At 47.7% G+C, this 16,987-nt stretch overlaps 1 protein-coding gene across 7 annotated transcripts in view; it reads right to left on the bottom strand.

Moving 5' to 3' along the window:
- Nucleotides 1-16,987, bottom strand: part of LOC137427365 (uncharacterized) — a 351,150-nt gene that overhangs the window by 291,658 nt on the left and 42,505 nt on the right. For 5 of the 7 annotated variants that reach the window (XM_078778349.1, XM_078778347.1, XM_078778346.1 and 2 more), the window contains one exon: nt 9,832-11,595. The exons of the other annotated variants lie outside the window; for them this stretch is intronic. In XM_078778349.1, coding sequence (XP_078634475.1) covers nt 10,154-11,595 — 1,442 coding nt within the window. In that variant the 3' untranslated portion in view covers nt 9,832-10,153. Of the gene's footprint in view, nt 1-9,831; nt 11,596-16,987 lie in introns of those variants that run through there. 7 annotated transcript variants of the gene reach the window in all.

Raw genomic sequence — 16,987 nt, forward strand, 5'->3', positions numbered from 1 at the left:
ACTTACACAGGGGATGATGATAGGGATGAATCGCTGGAAGGAGAGGAAGGTTCAGGTGGGATGGCAGGACGACCGGGCCGGGAGCGAGCAGCCGCCGGCTCTCCGCCCTCTGGTCCACACCGCCGGGATGCTCCCAGCAACGCGTTAGAGCCCGTGGTGGCAAGGCTGGTTGGCAACAGTGTCTCCCTCACTCGTACTCCCGCAGGTTGCACGTCTCTCTTCACAAGGCTTGCTGTCTCTCTCTTCACAAGGCTTGCTGTCTCTCTCTTCACAAGGCTTGCTGTCTCTTTCTTCACAAGGCTTGCTGTCTCTTCCTCTCACTTATGGCTTGCTGTCTCCTTAACGGATCTCTCGTCTGGCAACTCTCAGGACTCTCGCAAAGGCTTCCGCGCGCGCTTATATAACGCCTCGGGCGATCAAGCCGCCGGCCTCCAGGACACGCCCATCGGTGAGCTCGCCTCGGCCCTGATTGGTCGTGAGGGCTCACCGATCCCGCCCTTAGAGGGGGCGTTGGCAAGGCCACGCCTTGTTCCCGGCGCTGGGCTGACTCCTCCCACCTTCTGCTCCGAGATGACCTCGTGGCTAATGGAGTCTTGCAGCGAAAAACCACAACCCCACAGCAGCAGCAGAATGCAGCAAACCGCCCAATGCAGTTGGCAAATGACGAAAGGGGAATGTAAAGGGAATCTACCTTATTTGAATTCGGTGCAATGGAGTGTTAGTTAATGGAAGACACAGCCTTAATCTAATACACATAATAAGGAGATAACTACTGAACAAGGAGGAAATCTATGATTTGCTAAGTGTGGTATATGGAATAACTACGGGAATGACCTTCGACCTTTATACACAACAAAAGGAGGAAGGAGGGTGATATTTTACAACAATTTAAAAAAACACAATTCCCATATCCACAACAATATATATATATATATCTAGATATATAAAACACAGTGTGTGTGTGTGTGTGTGTGTGTGTGTGTGTGTGTGTGTGTGTGTGTGTGTGTGTGTGTGCGCACACGCACACGTGTGTGTGTGTGTGTAATGTTACCAATAGACTCCTAAACGGAGAGGCTTACGTGCTTGATATTTGGCATAGGCATGGCCATTGAGCCTGGGACAAACATGGCCGAACTCAAAATATTTGACGATCCATATTTTTTATTCATATTTACCTCAGCGCATTTCAGCGAAGTACCCGCTAATCTCAGCCGGTTCCAGAGCAGCGCGCTGATTCGCTCAGAGCGATCACGTGATGTTCCATTCCCGCCGCCAGACTGATTCGCTCAGAGCGATCACGTGATGTTCCATCCGTCACACGTCACACGTTTTTTCACCTTTTATGCGATCGTGTTTTGTATCGATTTTGTGCGATATGAATTAAATGTCTTTGAAACAGCTGTGAAACGTTTTTCCACAACCCTTTCGTAACCGATTGGAGCAGTTTATTGCCGCACAAAACGAGATCCACGAAGCGAGTTGGTCGAGTTGTGCTGACCAAGATGGTGACACGGCGGCTTCACTTTTCACGGAGTATGAGCGTTCTATATATACACAAAGAATTAAGTTAAGCACCCCTACACAACGAATTAAGGTAAGCACCCCCTAATATATATTCTTTGTGTATATGTATACATTGGCATATATTCTAAGGTATGTGAGATCAAATAATGATTGGTATGACATTAGCAATTATCCATTGATGAAATTGAGTGATCAAAGTGAAAAAAAGTGATTGGTTGAGTCAGTGATCCGATCACGTGGGTCCTACACACGTTATTGACGCAAAGATCGCTAGAGGTCTTCTCAGAACAATGACTGTACGTTAGAAAACATAAACGTCATCCACACTGTCCGTGATGGACCTATAGCTCCATACTTAAATTGAGGTGAAAATATGCCTAAAATTCCCAAAAAATTTCACCTTAAATTATTCAGAATAAAATATTGAAAACGGCATGATTGTTATGTTTTTATGTGACCATAATATCACTTCTCCAGAAAATATAGCAATATCATGGGTATATTACACTGTTTTGACGACAACAAACTTGTACTGTGCGAGGTTGTAAAAAAACGGGGGGGGTGCTTAACTTAATTCTTTGTGTATATTTTCAATTCAGTGCGCCCGTGATTTGTGGCATAGACATGACCATTGGGCCTTCACGGTGTAATTTGTGCGAGGCTTTTGTCCGAGTGAGCTTGAGTCGAGAGGGCGAATGTACGGGTTGGGAATGTACGGGTCTCCCTTCCCCCGCCCGGCAACGCCGGTACTGGAGGACGTCACAGGATCGGTGTCTCCAAAATCCGCTTCGTGCTGTTGCGAATATGCAGGACTATGTCGCGATTGTTGTGCTGCTCTCCGACCATGAGAACTGCAACGTCATTGTTGACTGGCCCTCCCCTTCCCTCCCCCTCCGTCCTCCCCCTCCCTTCCCCTCTCCCCTCCCCTCTCCCCTCCCATTCTCCCCTCCCCCTTCCCCCTCCCCCTCTCCCCTCCCCTTTCCCCCTCCCCCTCCCATTCTCCCCTCTCCCTCCCTTTCCCCCCTCCCCCCCTCCCCCTCCCTTTCCCCCCTCCCCCTCCCTTTCCCCCTCCCCCCCTCCCTTTCCCCCCTCCCCCCCTCCCTTTCCCCCCTCCCCCCCTCCCTTTTCCCCCTCCCCCCCTCCCTTTTCCCCCTCCCCCTCCTTTTCCCCCTCCCCCCTCCACCCTACCCCCTCCCCTTCTCCCCTCCCCCAATATCTATCAATATTGTTGAAATGAAGATCAAATCAAGACTTTCTGCTCACCTTCACTCCTTAATTCCTCTTTTCTCCCGCCTCTGGAACAAACTCCCTCTCTCTTCAATCCCACTCCACCCTCCAGGTCTTTAAAACAGCTGTTCACCACCATCTCTTATCCTCCCCCATCCAAAACCTTGATCTTTTCTACCCCCGCTAATTTCACCCAAAATCCTACACTTTTTTTTGAAATACCAACTTCTGTCCTGGAAGTCCTTGGTCCCCTTGTGTTTTATACCTCCCCCCCCCCCCCCCCCCGTCTCCTCCCCTCAAGCCCTCTCCCTCCCACACTTCTCCCTGCTCTCAAATGTTGTGTTTGTGTGCTTCGCCTTCTCTCCCCATCTTGTCTTCCGCTCCCTCTTTTCATATATTTTGTTTGTCTGGTTGATTTGTTTGTGAAATAAATGTTAGCTCTTTCACGAGCCTCGATTCAGTATACAAAAAAAAAAAAAAAAAAAGCTGTATGTTGAAAGTCAAAACTTAACATGGGGTGTACTTACTTTTTCACGTGACTGTATATATATATATATATATATATATATATATATATATATATATATATATATATATATATATATATATATATATATATATATATATTGGTGATTGATGCTGTGAAGAGAAACAGGTTGAGCTGGTTTGGTCATGTGTTGAGGAAGGATGAAAGTGACTGGTTGAGAAGAGTGATAGAAATGAATGTAGAAGGATGTAGAGGACGGGGAAGACCGAGAAAGACTTGGCTAAAGATGGTGGAAGAAGAAATGCTGGCAAGGGGGTTAACAAGGGCAGATGCAGAAAATAGGGCAAAATGGAGAAGATTGTTATGGGGACCGCAAAGCTAACCCCCGCTCTAGCAGGGAAAATGGCCTTAAAATCTTTCTTAGCTCTTTCACTAAAAAAAATAAAAATGCATGTTGTCGTTGTTGTATTGGTGTCAGTCGTCGCTTTCGACGAATCTCTTCCCATGGTTGGCGTGCTCACGAAGCAGTGTGCATTGTGCGATGGCTGTAGAGGTAAAAATGTGTGGTGAGCAGGTGCCAGTGAAGCGAAAAAAAACCTGCACAGAGAAGCTCCAAATTGAGCTCAGGTGCATCCAATTTCCTTTGATCATCCTTGAGATGTCTCGCCAACTTGATTGGAGTCCACCTGTGGCCAGTTCAATTGATTGGACATGATTTTGAAAGAAACACCCCTTTCTGGATAAGGTCCCACAGTTGACAGTGCATGTCAGAGCAGAATCTTTACCATGAAGTCCAAGGAACTGTCTGTAGAACTCTGAGATAGTGAGTAGGCATAGATCTGGGGAAAGGTTTAAAACGATTTCTCGAGTGTTGAAAGTTCCCAAGAGCACTGTGAGCTCCATCATTAAGAAATGGAAAGAATATGGAACTATGCAGACTATTCCTAGAGCTGGCGAGCCGACCAAATTGAGCAACCAGACAAGAAGGACCGTGGTCAGGGAGGTGACCAAGAACACAATGACCATTCTGACAGAACTACAGAGTTCCTTTGCTGAAATTGGAGTACCTGCGGGGAGGACAACAGTCAATACAGCATTTCACAAATCTAGGGTTTTTGGGAGAGTGACGAAATGGAAGCCACTCCTGAGAAAAACGCACATAACAGCATGCTGGAGTTTGTAGAAAGGCACGTAACAGATTGAGAACATGAGGCAAAATATTATTTATTAATATTAATATTCAAAACGTTCTGATGAGACGAAAAACGAATTATTTGGCCTGAATGCAAAGCACTATGCCCAGCCGAAGCAGAGCATGGCTCATAACCCATCCAACACCATACTTACTGTAGTGAAATCGTATTCGTACTGAACCCGGGGTGATGCTCGCTGACACCGCTAGGGGCGCGGCTATAAGACCCGCTGCGGACGGTGCTCCGAGACTTCTCCTGTGACATGTTACATCTAGCAGACTCGCTAACGGTACGCCTGCATAGAATATTAAGCTTGCTTGCATTGAATGTTATGGATGGACCCATGTGATGCCAAATCTTATTCCCATTGCATTTCCTGTATTACAGAATGATGTCATGGTCTTAATGGAATTAAACCACCAGTTGGACTAAGTTGTGTGGACCTGATTGGTTTTCCACAACACTTAATTCCATTAAAGATCTACCGACATGGCGGGCAACATTCTGTGCTGACCCGCAAGCCTCGGATGGAGGATTGCAACTGAAGCACTGGCTCAAAACGTTGGAGCATCATTTTGCGGAGCCTGAGACCGAGCCGACGGCTGCCGCGAAGCTAGCAACGCTTCATTCAAAAATCGACTACAAGGTGTACAATTCCATCGCACAATGCGCGACGTACGACCTCGCGATTGCGGAGCTCAAATGGTTGTACATAAAGGAAAAGAGCCCGGTGTATGCTCGGTATTTGCTACTAACGCGACGTCAGCAACCCAACGAGCCGATGGACCACTACGCCCAGGAGCTCCGGCAGCTCTTGCTGGACAGCACCAGGGAGCCACGGACTCACGCGCAGTCTCATGATGACCTTCTTTTAGATGCCTATGTCGCTGGGGTCTCCTCCCAGGACCTAAGGCTCAAACTCCTGGAGAAGACCGACCTGACCTTCGCTACGGCACTCGAGCAAGGAAAGGTATACACCGAAGCGCGGTTGCAATCGAACACCTATGATCGCACGCGCCTCTTGGCGGGAACTTCGCTACACGCACGGCCGGAGAGTGCTACCGCCGAGGAAGCGGACCTGCTCGCGGAACTCCAGGATGCTCCGGAGGAGGACCCAGTCCTGATGGCTGCCGCAACGGCCAGACCCAAGGCCTTACGCGGGGCCACCTGCTATTTCTGTGGGGGACAACGTCATTCCCGGGCCGTGTCCGGCTCGGGACGCCATATGCCATTTGTGCTCGCAAAAGGGGCATTACGCGAAAGTGTGCCGGAAAACCGCACGTGGCTCGCGGCCGCGCGCGACCTTGAACGGGCTCATTGCGGAGCCTACGAGCCGAGCCGGGAACCCGGCGCCTTACCCGGCTTTGAAGGGCAGGGCCCCTCTCTGCGGGCCCCTGGGCGCTCAGTCGACCTTGGCGGGCGTCACCGGACAGCCACCACAGTCTCATCCTCAATCGGGCACGGCGTATGCGTCCTTGACCAGACTCCGGGCCACGCGAGGGGCTTTGGAGCCTCGCCAAGCCCCAGCGGTACGTTCTCGTCGTGTCGCTCATGACCGAACAGCGTCCACTGGCGGCGACATGGGTTCGGTACCAACTACGGTGGCCCTCACCCGTAAAAAGGTGATTTCGAATACTACGGAGGCCCTTTTCTGCCAAAAGTGTCAAAAGGCGCTTTCAAATACTACGGAGGCTTTTTCCCGTCAAAATTGTCAGATTTTGAATCGCAAAACACCGGAATGCATGGGAAAGCTCTCCGATGGCTTTAACGGATTCCCCATGGACAACGAAGACTCCGGCAACGACCGCAAAACTGCTGCTGGCATAGGATCCGCCCACGAGGCTCGTCCGACCCACTCGGGGGGGTTCAGTCCCACTCCCAGCAGGCTCGTCTGGCCTGGCTCAAGCCCTTATTCCCCTCATGTCGAAGGCCATTGTGTGCGGGCCTTGGTGGATACAGGGTCTACGGATAGTTTTATCGACCAGCGACTAGTGCACAGGCATGGTTGGCAGGTCTTGAGGTCTACGAGACGGATCTTCATGGCTTCCCAGGGACTTCGACTCAGCACGAAGGGGGAATGCCGATTGAAACTCGTGATAAAGGGACGGGTTTTTCCAGATGTACACCTTATGGTTTTACCTGCTTTATGTGCTGATATTCTGTTAGGACACGATTTTCTTAGGCGGCATGGATGTCTGGAAATGGAGTTTGGTGGGCCTGACACGCTTGTTGTGGGGGTGGACGCGCTTGCTGTGTGTGCCCTAGCGAAAATGGAAATCCAGCCGCTTTCGCTGTTCCCCAATCTAACCTCCGACTGTACCCCTGTCGCGGTAAAATCACGGCGCTACTCTCGCGCAGACATGCAATTCATTGCGGACGAAACAGCTCAGCTCTTGAAAGACGGTATCATAGAACCTAGCCGGTCGCCGTGCGAGCCCAGGTCTTGGTGGTGCGAAGCGAGGCCCACCGCAGACGCATGGTAATCGAATATTCCCAAACGATTAACCGCTTTACACAGCTGGATGCCTACCCCCTTCCGGGGATGGACGCGCTGGTGCGACAGGTGGCCCAGTATTCGGTCTACAGCACTCTCGATCTCCGTAGTGCGTACCATCATATCCCTATCTCTAGGGCGGATCGTATCTATACCACTTTTGAGTCGGGGCAGCGGTTGTACCAGTTTACTCGATTGCCTTTTGAGGTAACGAACGGGGTCGCCTGTTTCCAGAGGGCCATGGATGACCTCATTGCGAGGGAGCACTTAACCGATGTTTTCGTCTACCTAGACAATCTTACGGTTTGTGGGTATGACCAAGGGCACCATGATGCTAATCTGAAGTGCTTCCTCGAGGTCGCGCAGAGGTATCACTTAACCATGAACGAGGATAAGTGCCAATACTCTCTACGCAAGATAGATCTTCTGGGGTACACCGTGACCCATGGCTCTGTCGCTCCGGATAAGGAGCGTCTGCGACCTTTGCTCGACATGGCCCCTCCCTGCGATCGGGCGTCCCTGAAGCGCGCCCTCGGGCTATTCGCCCATTACTCCAAATGGGTACAAAATTTCTCCGCGAAACTTCGCCCCCTCGTGGCCTGCGACACCTTCCCACTGCGTCCGGCCGCGTTGGCGGCCTTTGGAGGCCTTAAGGCCGACATCGCCAGTGCCGCCGTGGCAACGATCGACGAGAGCGGATCTTTCGTCCTCGAAAGTGATGCCTCGGATCAGGCCATCGCGGCGACCCTCTCCCAAGGAGGGTGGTCCGGTGGCTTTCTTTTCACGGACTCTTACCACCACTGAGCGGAGACACTCATCTGTCGAAAAGGAAGCGTATGCGATCGTCGAGTCTATTCAGCGATGGCGCCCGTACTTACTCGGGCGGTGCTTCCAAATCATCACGGACCAGCAAAGTGTTGCGTTCATGTACGACACCTTACACGCCCAGCGCATTAAGAATGAGAAAATCACTCGCTGGCGTATCGAACTCGCCGACTTCTGTTACACCATCAAATACCGCCCGGGGACGGATAACCGGGCCGCCGACGCCTTATCGAGACCGGCTACATGCGCGGGTATCACCTCTTTGGAGGGCCTACGTGTGCTGCATGCCACTGCGGGCCATCCGGGCATAACGCGTTTCGCTCATTTTGTGCGGCGTGGCAATCTCCCATACTCGATTGACGATATCCGCCGTATCTGTCGCGACTGCGCTATATGCGCGGAAATCAAACCGCGTTTCTATAACCCACCCATGGGGACTCTGGTTAGGGCTACGAGGCCGTGGGAATGCTTGGCGATGGATTTCAAGGGCCCATTGCCGGTGTCGAGTAGCTCTCGCTATCTGCTCACTATCGTCGATGAGTACTCGCGATTCCCCTTCGCTTATACGTGCGTGGACATGACTGCTGCCACGGTGATGCGATGCTTACAGAACTTGTTCTCTATGTTCGGGTACCCGGCCTATGTGCATACCGACCGGGGTGCGGTCTTCTTGTCTCAGGAGGTGCGCGGCTATCTGCTCCAAAATAACATCGCTTCTAGTTACACCACGCCATACAGACCCCAGGCAAATGGGCAGATTGAACGCTTCAACGGGATTATCTGGAGGGCCGTCATGCTCAACCTCCGGACCCTCGGCCAGGGCCTCGATAAATGGGCTTGGTCGCTACCTGCGGCGTTGAACTCGATCAGGGCTCTCCTGTGTACGGCAACCAACCAAACTCCCCACGAGCGACTTTTCCACCACCCCAGGAGCACGGGGTGTATACGGTCTTTACCCAGTTGGCTCGCTGGGCCCGGGCCGGCCTACCTTAAACGGGCGGTTCGCATGAGCAAGTACGACCCCCTAGTGGACAAAGTGCAGATTCTCCAGGCTAATCCTGAGCATGCTCGTGTGATGACGGCTGATGGACGTGAGACTACTGTCTCCGTACGTCATCTTGCCCCATGCGGGATCGCCGACCCGAGTAGGGAATCGGACGAACCGATCGAACCCATCTATGAGACTATGGACTCTCCCGACGCTCCCATCGCCGAAAGTCTACCGACCCTCCCCTCGCCGCATCTACCCGGGCCCGACGGCTTGGTGGTACCCCCTTCGTCACCTGACCCTGGTGGCGCCTCCGACGCCGGGGACACTGGGATACGTGATGCCGTACCCGGGGAATTTCGGACGCGTGCTGGCAGAGAAATTCACGCCGCCCGGACCGGTACGGTTGGGTCAACTGATACCCTGTTCCGCACCCTGTTTGTGCTGACGCTCGCTCGCTTCTAGCCGCTCTGCAGTCTAATTCTAACGGGGGGGAGAATGTAGTGAAATCGTATTCGTACTGAACCCGGGGTGATGCTCGCTGCTCGCTGACACCGCTAGGGGCGCGGCTATAAGACCCGCTGCGGACGGTGCTCCGAGACTTCTCCTGTGACATGTTACATCTAGCAGACTCGCTAACGGTACGCCTGCATAGAATATTAAGCTTGCTTGCATTGAATGTTATGGATGGACCCATGTGATGCCAAATCTTATTCCTATTGCATTTCCTGTATTACAGAATGATGTCATGGTCTTAATGGAATTAAACCACCAGTTGGACTAAGTTGTGTGAACCTGATTGGTTTTCCACAACACTTACCGTGAAGCATGGTGGTGGCAGCATCATACTATGTGGATGCTTTTCAGCAGAAGGGCATGTGTGCCATATTGTTGATGCGGTCAAAAAAGTCTTATTCACATTCAAACATTCACAAGGTGCTCAAGTGTTTTAAGGCAGGATGATTGAGCGAAATACTTTTTGCAAATTGTGCATCAGTGTGGACATTGTCTGGTGTGACTTCTCAAGTAAATTTTCACGTGCTTTTCATGTGGAATGACCGATGAAAAGATTTTCTCCAAATTGTGCTCTGGGCCCAGTCCGATTTCAGATTCATAAATTATCTCTCTTCTGTATCCATCTTGTTCACCCTATGGATGCTTTCCTGCCTCTCATTCCTCTCCACACCCATTGTTTGCCCTTGTCTGCGTCTATCTCTTCCACGAGCCTTGGCTACATATAAAAAGGCAAAATAAAAAGTGTTTCATGAGCACACATGATTTAATGGAGGACTTTGCATGCATTTGCATGCACACTCTCTTTTTGGTAATCGCCTTGTTCTCCATTGTGAATTTGAACACGTTTTTAGATAGCATGACCGATTGAAAGATTCTCTACAAACTGTGCATTTGTACGGTCATTCTCTGTTGTGAATTGTCATGTGTGCTTTAAGGGTGGATGATCGATTAAAAGATTTTCCACAACTTGTACATGTGTATGGGCGTTCATCATTGTGAATTATCACGTGTGATTTAAGGTTGGATGAATGATTAAATGATTTTCCACAACTTGTGCATTTGTATGAGCGTTCATTATTGTGAATTCTCACGTGTGATTTAAGGGTGGATGACTCGTTAAAAGATTTCCCACAAATTGTGCATGTGTATGGGCGTTCATCATTGTGAATCCTCGTGTGTGTTTTAAGGTTGGATGAATGATTAAAGGATTTTCCACAAATTGTGCATTTGTATGGGCGTTCATCATTGTGAATTCTCGTGTGTGTTTTAAGGTTGGATGAATGTTTGAAAGATTTTCCACAACTCGTGCATTTGTACGGGCGTTCACCATTGTGAATGATCATGTGTGATTTAAGGAAGGATGACTGGTTAAAAGATTTTCCACAACTTGTGCATTTGTATGGGCGTTCACCATGGTGAATTCTCATGTGTGATTTACGGTGGGATGACTGATTAAAAGTTTTTTCACAACTTGTGCATTTGTATGGGCGTTCATCATTGTGAATTCTCATGTGTGATTTAAGGTTGGATGACTGATTAAATGATTTTCCACAAATTGTGCATTTGTATGGGCGTTCATCATTGTGAATTCTCATGTGTATTTTAAGGTAGGATGAATGTTTAAAAGATTTTCCACAACTCGTGCATATATACGGGCGTTCACCATTGTGAATGATCATGTGTGATTTAAGATAGGATGACTGAACAAAAGATTTTCCACAACTTGTGCATTTGTATGGGCGTTCACCATTGTGAATTCTCATGTGTGTTGTAAGGTGGGATGACTGATTAAAAGATCTTCCACAACTTGTGCATTTGTATGGCCGTTCATCATTGTGAATTCTCACGTGCGATTTAAGGGTAGATGAATGATTAAAGGATTTTCCACAACTTGTGCATTTGTATGGGCGTTCATCAGTGTGAATTCTCATGTGTTGTTTAAGGGTAGATGAATGATTAAATGCTTTTGCACAACTTGTGCATTTGTATGGGCGTTCATCATTGTGAATTCTCATGTGTATTTTAAGGTGGGATGAATAATTAAAAGATTTTCCACAACTTGTGCATTTGTATGGGCGTTCACTATTGTGAATTCTCACGTGTTGTTTAAGGGTGGATGATTGTTTAAAAGCTTTGCTACAACTTGTGCACTTGTATGGGCGTTCATCTTTCTCTCCTTTGTGAACCTGGTGAAAATTATTACGTACAAACAATTCATTATTCTTTTTGTTGTGTTTGTAAAAAGTCCTCTTGTTTGTTTCAGTTGGCGAGTCCTGCGGGCCTGTGTTGCCGATGGTCATAAATGTAGGTGCAGTCTCCCTTGTAGATTGAATGTATTCACCTGTAAATACAACATCACATGACCTGTAAAAAACAAATCTGGTTTTGTTCAATACTCTGACATAATTCTGACAAATTCAAGTGATGTAATTCTGACAAACGTACGCAAGCATGTACATGTGTATTTGTTCCACTGCAAAAAAGTTTAAAAAACAAAAATTATTGACGTAAATATACAGTACTGTGCAAAAGTTTGGGTTATCCCCAAGATATTCATACTCGGAGACAATGGCAACTGCCTGAGAAATTCAATCTTTTTTAAACTCAAAACAAAATAAAATATAGATAGTTTATCACATCACACATGCGGAGAGGTTGTCTTGGAATCACATCAAGCCAATCTCTGAAAAGGCAGAAAACCCTTCACCATTTACACAGAACCTGAAATAGCCTGAGGTATCAGCGCAGGACAGCTTACGCAGGACAGCTTACGACCTTATCACCACCCCTTCTGTGGGTCAAATGTGTCACCTGTTGACATCGATTATCATCACAAGGTATTTACATTCCAAAGAGATATGTAGATGACTGAGTGAATTACCCAACAATGGCCTGTTTGACCCTCGGAGGATTTACAAACATTGTATTGTTCATGCAGATTAGATCAACAGAACATGCAGATTAGGCCCCAATCTGTTTTCCATACCATTAGTAATGTCAGACATTCTGGCGCCGGTGTATTTCTCTTATTTAAACTCAAGTAAAACATTTCATATATACATACACATGTTGAACAAGTCACAAGAATCAATTCGTCATGTATGCAACAGGACCCGAATAAATCCATCATCGAGAAGACTTTGCCCAAACATCATGCTGAAATGTCAAAGCACAACAACGTACACGTACCCAATCAGATACATTCATTCATATTACATAATTACAAAACAAAAGATTACATGAAATGATTTATCATTGCCTTGGTTCCTAAGGAACCATGACAAGAGGTTGCCTAACATTGCCTCTGTAGGAGTTACACTTTTCCTTACCCTGAGAAATGATTAGGTGAGAAATCCAGTCGGGATGCCGGCGATGACTCGCCTACTATTCACGAAAAAACACTATCTTCGCTTTTCCAATCAGAAAACATTGTAGTACAAGAAAGAGCAATCAGAGATTGCAAACCCTCGCCAGGATGTATTTTCAGTGGTTTTTAAGGCTTTTGTGTTAAAACAAATATGGCGGCCGAACCACGTGACCAATGACGTCATCATTATTATTTTTTTCTCCTCTAATTTATTCCTAGATTATGCTCAAGAAATTTCATCTTGATCGGATGAAGTTTTGTACTTGTCGAATTATGATGTCATAATGGAGGCACCTATGACAACATCAACATATTTTATTCCCCATGGAGAGTTCTTTACAATGAGCCATGTCTCAATTTTTTATATTCAGCGATTTCGGAGATATAGAGGTGGAAAGTTTTTCGATTTTTCCAAGATGGCGGCCGAACCACGTGACATATTATGTCATAATTATCATTTAAAAAATTATACAGGTGGTGTTGCACCTATGGTGAACATTTCTCGACAATCGGACTAACGGTTGCAGAGAAAATCATATTTATTCTGTGCAGACAAACACACAGACAAATGAAAAAAAACAAAATCGGTCAGAGACCAAGGACTTGTCGGAATGTACTTTTTTTTAAATCTTATGTACTTCTTCTTACTTATTCCTATTCTTCCCCTGTGAACGTACTTATTCTTCCCCTGTGAGGTATCACAAGCAATATTTTAACAATATCGGACAAAAATCATTACATTTATTGACAGTTCAGCTTGCCCGCGCCATTTTGATATATTTTTGCCACTAGAGGGCGTGGTGACTAGGCAACTGTCGAAGCAAGTTTATAATTATAATACGTTTTTTATTAATTGCTGTTGTAATCAATCAAGGTAAGTATTCAAATCAAGGCACAGTCTATTCCAGGGCAAGGCAAATATGTGTATAAAGTATGGCGACGCTATGTGCAACGATGTAGACGTAGTACTGCGCACAAACAGACAAACCAACCAACCAACATACTTGCCGGAATCTATTCCAGCAAGTAACAAACGGACTAAAATGCAATATCCTCTCCTCAGGCGAGGGTAACTAGAACGACACTCGGTCAAGAGCATACCTCCGCCTGGTTGGCCATATCACTCAGTGGTGAAGAATCACTTTAAAAATTCTACTAGCTGGATCTGGATCCAAATCTTCACCAAAATTGAATCGATTCTTCCTTGCCACACACACCTTTCCAACAAGTTTCGTCCAAATCCATCCTTAACCCTTTGAGATATCCTGCTATGTATCGTTTTTGGCCCGATCGCCCAATGGTGAAGAATCACTGAAAAAATTAAATAATCCTCATATCCGAATCCATATTCAGATCCTCACCAAAATAGAATCGTCCTTGTCAGACATCCAACCGGACAACCAAGTTTCTTCCAAATCCGTCCACAACTTTGAGATATTTTGTTCACAAACAAACAAATAAACAGACGGTGAAAACATAACCTCCATCCACCTTTGGTGGCGGAGGTAGTAATAAGCCCCGTTTTCCACTAGAGGTTGATCTCACTGTTATCAAAACTATTGGTATCCCATTTAACCATTTTAGCCCAGTTTTGGTCACAATTTTCCAATTCATTTTTAGGAACCCGTTTTGTCTTCCATTCGCTGTTTTTAGGGACATTGAAAATGTTTTTTCCCCACACTTATAGGGTTCTACACAATTTCCCATACCACTTGTCCTATAAAATGGGCTCCCCAAACATTCAAAAATTTACAAGGCGTCCCAAATTTGAATATTACTTTTTCTACGGTGGATACATTTACCACACACCTCTTTTTTTTTTTTTTTGTATACTGAATCGAGGCTCGTGAAAGAGCTGACAACCGCGAGGGAAAGACAGCACAGGGGGACCGCGAGGGAAAGACATCACAGAGGTACCGCGAGGGAAAGACAATACAGGGGGACCATGAGGGAAAGACAGTACAGGGGGACCGCGAGGGAAAGACAGCACAGGGGGACCGCGAGGGAAAGACATCACAGAGGGACCGTGAGGGAAAGACAGTACAGGGGGACCGCGAGGGAAAGACATCACAGAGGGACCGTGAGGGAAAGACAGCACAGGGGGACCGTGAGGGAAAGACAGTACAGGGGGACCGCGAGGGAAAGACATCACAGAGGGACCGTGAGGGAAAGACATCACAGAGGGACCGTGAGGGAAAGACAGTACAGGGGGACCGCGAAGGAAAGACATCACAGAGGGACCGTGAGGGAAAGACAGCACAGGGGGACCGTGAGGGAAAGACAGCACAGGGGGAACCGCGAGGGAAAGACAGTACAGGGGGACTGTGAGGGAAAGACAGCACAGGGGGATCGTGAGGGAAAGACAGCACAGGGGGAACCGTGAGGGAAAGACAGCACAGGGGGAACCGTGAGGGAAAGACAGCACAGGGGGAACCACGAGGGAAAGACAGTACAGGGGGACCGTGAGGGAAAGACAGCACAGGGGGACCGCGAGGGAAAGACAGCACAGGGGGACCGCGAGGGAAAGACAGCACAGGGGGACCGCGAGGGAAAAACAGTACAGGGGGACCGCGAGGGAAAGACAGCACAGGGGGACCGCGAGGGAAAGACAGTACAGGGGGCCCGCGAGGGAAAGACAGCACAGGGGGACCACGAGGGAAAGACAGCACAGCGGGACCGTGAGGGAAAGACAGCACAGGGGGACTGCGAGGGAAAGACAGCACAGAGGGACCGCGAGGGAAAGACAGCACAGGGGGACCGCGAGGGAAAGACAGTACAGGGGGACCGCGAGGGAAAGACAGCACAGGGGGACCGCGAGGGAAAGACAGTCCCTCGAAACACATAATAAATGTTCATAACTAACATAACATAACCTCTTACACATCTTCCCCCTTTTTTATTTGTGTGGTTAATCTCACACCAAACGAGCAACGTCATGACAATCGTCATCAAATTTGCATCCCAAGATTACCTACAATCCCCCTCCACTGTATCAATAACTTCTTCTCTCCCTCATTAATTTATGATATTTTCCCCTACATCCAAGAAATGTTCTAAATCCAGTTCAGTTCTTTCCAAGATGACCCTTAAATAGTCATACTCCCAAAAACTCCAGATGAATTTGTTTCACCTTTCGATAAAAAGAAAATTAAAAAATGTACCAACCCAACTGGTATTTACCCCTCACAATTGTTTCCTGAGCCTGGACCTGCATTGTCCAGCTAAATAGCACCAGTGAAATCGAATCCGCCAATCATCCTTCAAGGTTTACAAAATGCGCACCAATTTACAAGAAAAGGGGCACTGCATCAGTGACACAAAGCCACGTTCCAACATCGCAATTTCCCACATCTCCAGATCACGATATATTCAAATCCGTAATCTGACTCAATTCCCTGTTATTATCATATAGACTAGCAGAGTACCCGCCCTACAGGCGACCCTATGGGCGTTCTTGTTCCAAGTGTACAACACATTTTCTTCCATCTCTTATTGAAGGATAATTTCTGCTGATACAACTGATTTGACTGGGATTTCTTGATTATTTCCTTTGGTAATATTGCTGGATCTCTGTTAAACTTAGGTGGCCTTGGTGTTTGAGGCATCTCAATTTTCCAGAAAACAAACAAACATCAACCATCACCCTAGCTAACAATACCCACGACCAAACCACACTCACCTCTTCCCCCCTTCTCCCCCTTCCACCATCTCCTCAAAATCCCTCTTCAACCATCACCCGAGCTAACAATACCCATGACAACGTCACCGAGCTAGCAATACTATTCTAACCCTAACCCTAACCCAAACAAGTGGAACATGTCTTTCAATCCTGACAAATCTCACACTCTCACTATGTCTCTCCGAAAAGACCAACTGGACAACCCTCCAATATACTTTCTCAACAATCCTCTTCAAGAAGTTCTGTCACTCAAGCTTTTGGGTCTCACTATCTGCCATAATCTTTCCTGGGAAAACCACATGTCCAAGCTGCCCTCCAAAGCCAGTCGCCAACTGGGCATCCTCCATCGTGCGAAGTCCTTCCTTGGCACACCTGAGCTCCTCACCACATACAAGGCTTTCATCTGCAGCTCAATGGAATACTGCTCTCACCTCTGGGCCGGTGCTCCTGCCTCACACCTTGCTCGGCTTCACGCTGTTGAAACCAAAGCTTTCAGCATCATTGGAATCTCCCGCGATGAAGCTAACTCCGAGGGCCTTCCACTCACTCACCGCAGGCAGGTTGGTGGTCTTTCTGTCTTCTACCAAATCCTCTCCAGCCTTGCTCCCCCAGCTCTCTCTGTGCTCTGTCCCCCACATATTCCTACGGGTCGCACAAGATCTGCCAGCAACACTCTTATGGTTAAAC

The sequence above is a fragment of the Myxine glutinosa genome, chromosome 5 (assembly GCF_964187855.1).
Source record: "Myxine glutinosa chromosome 5, kmMyxGlut1.1, whole genome shotgun sequence".
Lineage (NCBI taxonomy): Eukaryota > Metazoa > Chordata > Myxini > Myxiniformes > Myxinidae > Myxine > Myxine glutinosa.